We start from the raw sequence: 9409 nt of genomic DNA on the forward strand, positions 1-9409 counted from the left end.
CAAGAACATACAGCTAGTGATAGCCATATCTAGAATACAAATTCTACCCTTAGTGTTCCTAAAGATCTTTGTAATTATTTTTTGTGATTATTATACTTGTCAAATGTATGAGAACTGTTTAAATGTCAGGTTTTTCTCATTAGCTCTAAATATGAGCTTCTCCAAGATGATCCTATTGGGTGCAAGAAGAATAGATTTTTTTTAGTCTTAAAGAAATAAACCACTCTGATAAGGGATGATGATTAATGAGGAGGCTATACAAAGGTGGGAACAGAGTATATAGGAAATCCCCATAACTTCCACTCAATTTCAATTTTGCTGTAAACATAAAATGGCTCTATAAAAGTCTTTTTTTAATTAATTAAGCTTTACTAAGTTTAATAGAAGAATTTATACTTGTTCTGAAGGTCAGCTGGTCACACATCAATAACCCCAGGGACTCTGTAGTCAGAAACCTGTGGGAAAATGTGGAAGTCCCACAAAATGGTGTTTACTTCCAGCACATTGTGAGGCACTGGCATTTATGTGTGCCCAATTAAGTAAACTTAGGGATTATATTATTTAGTTTTAACTAAACTGACTCTCACAACATGGAGAATTAGCTTTGAAAAAATTCCTGCGAAGACTGCAAAGATAGTAACTACACAAGCACAAGTCAACAAGAAAATTGCAGGGCTAAGACTCTTAACTAGTACAAGCTATATTCATCAATCACATCATGATGTAAAATAATCTAGTTGGTCAATCACAAAGCTCTCACCAGAAATTATTTGTGAGGGAAAAAAAGTACTATTAATAGAAAGTATTAGACTGTCCATTTTTCTCATCTTTTTTAAACATCTAATTTATGTAAATTATTATACTATTATACTAATATCATATTGGCACATGCACATAACTTATAAACAATTAAGCACATATTAAATGGTGCATACACATGGTTTTACTGACTGAGGGGGGGACACACTCAAAAAATTTTGATTATCCACTGCTTAAAGCACAGACCAAATCTTTTTCCTCTTTAGGATGATTGCTCAATCTTCCCAGTTTGCCAGGACTGAGGGTAGTATATTAGGCTGCATGATGCCTTCCAGAGATGCCCGAGTCCTAATCCCTGAATATGTTACATGTTAAAACAGTCTTTGCAGATGTGATTAAATTAGGGATTTTGAGATGGGGCTATAATCCTGGATTGTCTTGGTGGGCCCAATGTAATCACAAAAGTGCTTGTAAGAAAGAAGCAGGAGGATCAGTCATTTAGTCGATGTGAAGACTGAAGCTAGAGGTTAGAATGATGTGAGGAAGGAGTCACAGACTTCACGCAGGTAGCCCTAGAAGCTGAAAAGGTCAAGAAACAGATTCTTTACCTCAGAGACTCAAGAAGGAGCCAGCTCTGTTGACATCCTGACTTTAGCCCAATTAAGACTTATTCTGGACTTCTGACCACAGAACTGTAAGATAATAAATATATGCTGCCACTAAATTTTTGGCAACTTGTTAGCAAGAGCAGTAAGAAATAATCCCCAGGGGATTCCTGGGACATGGGACTTTCACTGACAAAACCAGGATAAGCTGGTCACCCGATTTTTAGGTTTTCAATGCCCATAACAACATATGATACATAATAAGGAGGAGAAAAATCCTTGTTGAATAATTTTATGATGAAATATATAGATTATATACCCTATTTATATTTTGTGAAATATAAAGATAATATACCCTTACTATTTTATAAAGACCTGTCATATGTATTATCTCATTTCATTCTCCTAACAACCCAGTGAGGTGTGAATCAATTAGTTTTCCTACTTTCAGGATACAAGAATTAACGTTCAAAGAAATTACATACCATGTCCAAAGACACATACCTAGTAAGTGATGAAGCCATATCTAGAATACAGGCCTTCTGACCTTTGACAACAATCAGGATCCTCTGCCACGAATCAGGCTGCCTAGATTCAAATCCGAGCTCCTAAACTTAATAGCTGCTTAACCTTGCCAAATTATTTAATTTACCTACTTCTTTAACTATAAAATGCAAAATAAGGTTAACAATAATACTTACCTCATAGGGTTGTGAAGATTTGAATGTACTAAAATGTGTAAAATACACACCACAAGCTAGACACAGAGATAGAGGACAATATTAATCATTATCACTCTGTGCTGCAGCTACAGTATGTTTATGCCTAAAATACTCTGTACTACTTGATAAAGAATCACATAAAATATGTGAAAGTAAAAAATAGCAACTAGAATGACTAATAAGATGGAAGAATGGGTTTTGTGTGAAAGCAATCTAAGGTTAGGACTCTAGGCTGAAAAGACAAACGGAGAGGGGAGACATAATCAAGATCTATAGAAGTGTGAGAGTATAAAAAAAGGGGTAAAAAAATTTCAGTAATATCGGTAGGAGGGAGAAGAACCTTAGAAACTACAGAACTGTAGTATGAACACACAGCATTCATAAATTACAAAATGATACAGCTTAAAAAAGAAATGGATCACAAAATTTGGGGACAATTTATAAATGTCAAAAAGACAAAAATGGCTACTAAAAGGAGCTTAACTACTCTTCTGTAAACATCTAACCCTATAATGGTTTAACATATCCATTATTGGTAAAGGGAGAATGGAGATATTGGGAAATAACATACAGACCAGACTATAACAAGGACTAGACCTCCAGTTGAATAACTGCAGTAATTTCAATATTTCAATTCCCCAACGAAGAGTGTCTCAAAGACATAACATACCCTCCGCCAATCACTACCATGTACCACTCCTCTTCTCCAATCTCATCATCACCCTTCCAAGAAAATCTCAAACCTAAATATCTTCTTTTCAATGCCCTTTAATGGCTTCAATAAAGAATAATTAAAATGTCCCTAAATTTGGCAGTCCAAACCAATCTCAAAATATACTAATCCAATTATTTAAGCTGAAGTTTCTTAAACTTTTCACTCCTTACTTAAACCCTCAACATCCATTCTTCACTGTGAGAGTCAACAAACTTTACAGAACTTTATGACTACTACTTTCAATACTAGGCTGACTGATTTTTTTTCCTAACAGGTCGTGATCTTCTCACTATTACTAATGAATAAAGCTGAGAAACCATATTGAAGTTAGCCTAAGCAAAAGACAGCCAGAAGTTACACAGAGTAATAGAAGCATAGTTAATTTAAATTCACAAGTGATTTTAGGAGACACATCATAATGTTTGATTTCCTCTCCACCATCTACTTAAAATTAAAAAAAAAAATCATGTATAAGGGTACAAATTTTCATCCAATAGATAACTAAGTCCTGGAGTGATATGGCGTATAGTGCATATAGATAATGATACTGTATGACAATCATTAAACTTACTATGAGACTAGGTTATAATTATTCCAACCACAAAAAAGAAATGATAATTATGTGACATGATAAAAGTGGTAACTAACACTACAATGGCAATCATATTACAATACATAAATATATCAAGCCAACATGTTATACATCTTAAATTTACACAATACCACAATGACATTTACACAATGTCAAATATATTTCAATAAAAAAAAAATCAGAGATACTGGTACATTTTAAACTTGAATGAAAAGTGTAACCTCTTTGCCCTATGAGCCATTTCAGAAAGTGCTGGTGAAGAATAACATAATCTAAAGTTGGGCAAGATCAAGGAGAAAGAAGAAAGAAATGATATGTATCCTATAAATTACCAAGCAGCCCCCAGGAAAAGGTGGAAATGAACACAAGGTTTTGGTATCTCACCTACAAATTTAAATTTAAAATGGGGTGAGTGGACTCATCTCCTGCATGCACTTCCTTGTACCCAACATGATACTAAAAAGCAGAAAGGGTGACAGCAGCCCTACTAAAAGGGCTTGGAATTAAAGTCAAAAGGCCAAATGTCTTGTTCTCCAAAACTTCTATCAATCTTCCAATCAAAATTCCTCAGCTAGGCAAGTGTCTTCCTTTTCCTCTCTTTTATTATTTTATGTAAGCAACAACTCCACAACTTCAATATCTTTGGAATCTATTAAGCACAGAAAAAATGAACACATTGTTGGTGTTTTCCGGAAATAAACAAGAGACTCAGTTTACCTAGACTTTAATAAAGAGCAAATCGCTTTGACTAAAGAAGCATCTTTTCAGTCAGCTAACGTCACACATCTCTAAAGAAATTCCCTAGGAGGGAAAAAATGGCTTTTCCCAGTATAATGATACCAATCCTTTTACTGTCAAGGTCTCTTTGCGCCTCAAAGATACCCAAATGTGCCAGGGATCAACAGAAACTCCATAAACTTTATGAACAAAGCACTCTTCCCGCCTTCAAAATACAGAACTTAACCTCCCATTACTAAGGGACATTATTCAAGCCACACCACCAGAACCTACTGTACACACTACACCTAAGACACTCTACTAAACCAACGGCTTTTCATCATCTACCCCTTGAAAAGTGCTTCATAACGCCCCCCAAAGTTTCCAAGAACAGCAACCCCAAGTGTACTCGAGGCCAAAGACAGTAAGACATGCCCAGAACTACTGCTTGTACATTACTCTCACCCTCGTGACAATCACGTTTTTAAAATCGCACCTCGGGCACACATCACATCCCCTTATCACGCTGAAAGCGAGTGGCTGGCAGTAAACCCGAGCAACTTACCTAGCATTTATCTGAGAACTACCCCAACACCCCACCGTCCCCAAGGGTCAAAGTAACTGAGTACAAAGGCACTCAGGTGGTCCCTTCCACTCAGGCACCTTTCCCTCCCACTTAGTCTCTGTAAATGCCAAAACACACCGTGGAAACGGCACAGAACGCAGCCAGGCCAGTCAGCGGGACAGCGCGAAGTAATCGGTGTGTCGCTCCGTAAAGGCCTGGGAGACCCGCACCCTGAAAGCCAAGATGATCTGGGGGTGTGACCTGGGCTGCTCCCTTCTCCCCTCTTGGGAAACTCCCGTATTGTCGCGGCGACTCACCAGACCAGGGAGCACAGAGACAGGCAGGAGACCAGGGCCAAGGCCCGGCGGTACTTCTTCATCTTCTCCTCCTTCTTCCCCCTGCCAGAAGGCGGCACATCCTCCCGGCAGCCGCCACTGCCGAGGCCAAGATGGAGGAGCTGGAGCAGGAGCGAGAGGATGGGACCGAGAGTCCTAAGGGCTGCGGCGCTGGGGGAGCGGCTCCTCAGCGGCTCGCTTACTGGCCGCCCTCTCCGAGGGGCCCACGGAGGCGCCGACAGGGGCGCTTCACAGGAAGACTCCGGGGACTGCCGCTGCCGCTGGCTCGTTCGCGCCCGCCTCCTCCAGCCGCCGCCGCCGCCACTGACGCCCCATATCGCCCCCGCCCGGCCCGGCTCTCCCTCCGTGCTGCCGGCGACCAACGGCCGCGGCGTACTCCTCTCTCTACAGCCAATCGCCGGCGGGGCCGCGCCACCTCACACTCCGCTGAGCTGGAAGAAGACGCGTCACCCACGTCCCGCGGCGCTCGTGCCCCCACCAGGCTCCGCGCGGGCCACGCCCCCTCCGACGTCTCTGGCGGAGGAGCGGGGAGGACACAAAGCGCGAGAGCCCTGCCCGCCTCAAAGTCCGCCGGGTCAGTGGCTCATGTTCAGGAAGTGGGAGGGGAGCCCCATGACCCTCAGCGGTCTTCTTTGCAATGGACCGCCCCCTCGCCCAGGGCGCGCCGAGTCCGCGCAAGGCCCCTTGGGAGTTGTAGTTTGTTCTCCGGAACGCTCCGTTCCCTTTCCCTAGCCCTCCTAGAATCACAGTTTTGATGGGAGAGGTCTATAGTTTCGCTTCACACCGCCAGAATGACCAGCTTTGGAATTGTTATATTCAGTTCTCCACTTTTGAGCACCGTTCGTGGGATGGATGGCCTAGAATGACGGTGGGGAAAAAAAGCTATAACTAATAAAATTTAAAAGGTGTTTTCCCGGTGTCGATGGGCCCAGCCCATCGAGTTAGGTGCTGATTGGTAAGCGGAAGGGGGGGGGGTGTGCCAAGATTTCCTCTCACCTGATTGGTTGGAGCGTAAAGTCTCTCGGTGCTTCTCCACTGTGTCGGGAGATTTTCAGCGCCCCTGATTCCTGTGTTGGGGTTGCCGGGTTTGGTCTGCATTCTAATAGATTCGTGCTTAGGGTGCACCGCAAAGGGGAAGGAAAGGAAAACTTGGGTCACGTTGAGGGAGCCTCAAGTCCTGGAGTTCACCGAAAGCGAGGAAGGCGGTCACGTAACACACGCCTATTGCTACTGTGCGGAGCAAAAAAGTGGTTCTCAATCTTTAGTAACGAGCAGTGTGCCCACTCTAGATTTTTATGCCACTGGGGTCCCTAAAGATCTCTCGGAAGCGGTTTCTGCCTGAAATTCCAAAATGTTTGACCGCTTTTCTTCCCAAGCCCCTCTTGTAGCTCTCTTAGACGGCCGAGAGTATAGAGGAAGAGGCGTTCGCTTCTGCTCAGAGAAGAGGTTTGGCCTCTGGCCTAATATATCCTCTGTCTCTGGTGATATATTCGTTTCAGACCCTGACACTAAGTTAGTTTCTACCGAGGGATGCTTCTTTTATTAGATAAGAAATATAAAAGTATAACTCAGTGGTTTCTTTTTTTTCTGTCTTGACTGTCGGGAGATTCAAAACTCTCTTCCCCAGAAAGCAGCCAGACAAATGGGGGAAGAGAGGCTCCAATTGTCTGTGCTGTGGAACATGGGATAATGTTTAGTGGGGAAAAAAAAAGTGTTTGAAGCAAATAGTATTAGAGCATAGGTCACGTATTGCCCATGTGGCCGTAGGGAGATAAAAATAAAACACCTTAGTAAAATGCTTAAATTTGAAACGAAATTTCCTTAGGAACCTTTTAAGTTGAATTGATTGGTAATTGTATTCCCAGGGACCTGAATGATTTGACCCATTCTAAGAGTCTTGATATAAGTCAACTGGATATATTTTTTAAGTTCTATAAATGATGATATGGAAACTAATTTTTCTGGCAATAATTAGGTAACAGTTCCAATGATCTGCTGATACCACTCTTAGTATATAACAATAAAATCCTTTCATCTCTATTTATCCTTGCAGTAGGCAAGCATTTGTCCTATTCAAGAGCAGTAGCAAATGATTGCTACAAAAGTTAAAAGGAAGGTAGGGACAATAGAAAGATGGGGATTATTTGACATTCTTGACCATGTTGAGCACACTTTTCCTTTCATTCTAGGAATTACTTTGTTCAGGATAAGGAACAGGTGCTCCCCTGGTGATCCTCAGTGGATTATAGCCAAGGAAGTCTGATTAGAATACATGCTTATCTCAAGACTGGCAAGTTACCAAGCACCTTTTCTATTCCCTATCTTTCTCACTCCAAACCACAAGCCCACCCACTACTTTTCCACAAGTCCCTGTAATGATCTTCTGAAATATACAACTGGTAGACAGAATTTTTCTTTCTCTTTTACTTTCTCTCTCTTTTTCTTCCTCACTCTCTTTTTCTTTTTCTTTCTTTCTTTCTTTCTCTCTTGTTTCTTCCTTCTTTCTGACTTTTTCCTACCATTGGGCTTTATTGATACCCCTGTGGCAAGGTTGTCATTCACCTATTCAATCATTAGCTTTCACTATTTCAATCAATAAATATCCTTTTTTTCTTTCTGCTAGCTTCATTTCCATAGTTTCATGTTAAGGTTTAGTCTTCAGTCATCTGAGCTTTTTCATTTTTCAATGGGTACTTCATAATTTCAGTTCATAACTATCCTTCGACTCCCAGGTCTATAGCCCAACCTCTCTTCAAGCAGTTGCTTGACACACATTTAGATATTCTACTGTCACTTCAAATCTTCCCTGAATATAATAGGACTCATCTTCCCCCTAAATTAGCTTCTTCACCTGACTTTCTATTTGTGTTAGTTCTTCCTTGTTTTAAGACTTCAGATAGTGAGAATAAGAGAAGTTCCATGGAGTTCTCTGTTTTCTACAAAAATGGATGTTTTTCTACATGGTTGTTAAACATAAGGGAGGAAAGTTTGTTACTCAATAGATAAATATAACAAGAAAATTAGTTTGAATTACAAAATAAATTTAGCATAGATAAATGCAACCATATTTAAAGTATAACATATGCCAAAGAATGGCAAGAAAGAATATAGAAAATCTTTAAGACATGGGCTAAGAAACTACCATCCACCACCTCTTCACTATACCACAGTGGTTCTCAACCAGGGGCAATTTTTCCCCTTGGGGGGAAAAAATGACAATATTTGGAGACATTTTTGGTTGTTACAGCTGAGGAAGTACCACGTCTGGTGGGTAGAAACCAGGGATGCTACATCCTACAATGCACAAGACAAAAAATTATTTGACCTGAAAAGTCAAAAGTACAAAGCTTGAGGAAACTCTGCTATAACAGAATCTCCTAACTCAATAAAACCTATAAACCTATAAATCACTGACCACACATGTGCACTGCAGAACCTAGGATTATTCTGGAAGTCACCAAGGACTAAATTGCCTGACGAACATGAGTTCTTCATTCCTAAATGTTGTCCAGAAACTCTGGACAGCTCAAGTCTCTGCCCTGATAAAGATCAGATACCTGGGTGGTTCAGTCGGTTAAGCATCTGCCTTCGGCTCAGGTCATGATCCCAGGGATTGAGTGTTGTGTTGGGCTCCTTGCTCAGCTGGGAGCCTGCTTCTCCCTCTGCCTGCTGCTCCCCCTGCTTGTGCGCTCTCTATCTCTCTCTGACAAATAAATAAGTAAAATCTTTAAAAAGAAAAAAAAGATTAGATACTCTGCTGATAGTGAGGAAGAACCTGCAGATCCCAGAAAAGGAGCCAACTCCTCTGGCCATCTCATATCTTTGTCTTTTTTCACATGTAAATCATATTCAAGAAGCCCCAGAGGAAAAAAAAAATATCTGTCTGATTTAAGTTGGTGGTATTTGACAAGCAAGCCTTGACATATTTTGAATTAATCAAAATGTTATCTGCCTCTTTCAATGCTGAGACACTATGTATCTTTAAGAGGAACAGCTGAGGCTCAATGATATCAGATGTTTCCAAGATAAAAGCCAGTTAGGACAAAAGTTCCCTTGAAATCAGTGAAAGAAAGGTCAGGGAATTGAGAAAGACAAATAGACAATAAAGGGGACTAAACCAGATGAAGAGAAGGATGAATGTGGCAATGAGCACTTAAGATGTTAACTACATGTACATATAGTACAAACAGAGCTTGCTTCCTGTTTGTCCCCACTCCATTTGTTGTTGCTTCTTTGAGTGTGTGTAACTATATGCACAAAATAGCTTAAACCTGTTTTATTTATTATCCTTATCTATAGGGATCCTAAACTACATTGTCAAATCTACCTTAACAGAGCACTAATAATATGGCCACTTCAGGAGGTAAAGGTAGAACTT

The 9409-nt window shown here is 40.8% G+C and overlaps 1 protein-coding gene across 3 annotated transcripts in view; it reads right to left on the reverse strand.

Moving 5' to 3' along the window:
* The window catches only part of SUCO (SUN domain containing ossification factor), an 85088-nt gene extending 80013 nt beyond the window's left edge, over positions 1-5075 (reverse strand). For 2 of the 3 annotated variants that reach the window (XM_044915953.1, XM_044915954.1), the window contains exon 1: positions 4993-5075. In XM_044915953.1, coding sequence (XP_044771888.1) covers positions 4993-5054 — 62 coding nt within the window. In that variant the 5' untranslated portion in view covers positions 5055-5075. The remainder of the gene's footprint in view (positions 1-4992) is intronic. The other variant, XM_021682870.2, reaches the window with a different exon arrangement.
* Positions 5076-9409: the final 4334 nt, after the last annotated feature.

Source organism: Neomonachus schauinslandi, chromosome 6 (genome assembly GCF_002201575.2).
Source record: "Neomonachus schauinslandi chromosome 6, ASM220157v2, whole genome shotgun sequence".
Lineage (NCBI taxonomy): Eukaryota > Metazoa > Chordata > Mammalia > Carnivora > Phocidae > Neomonachus > Neomonachus schauinslandi.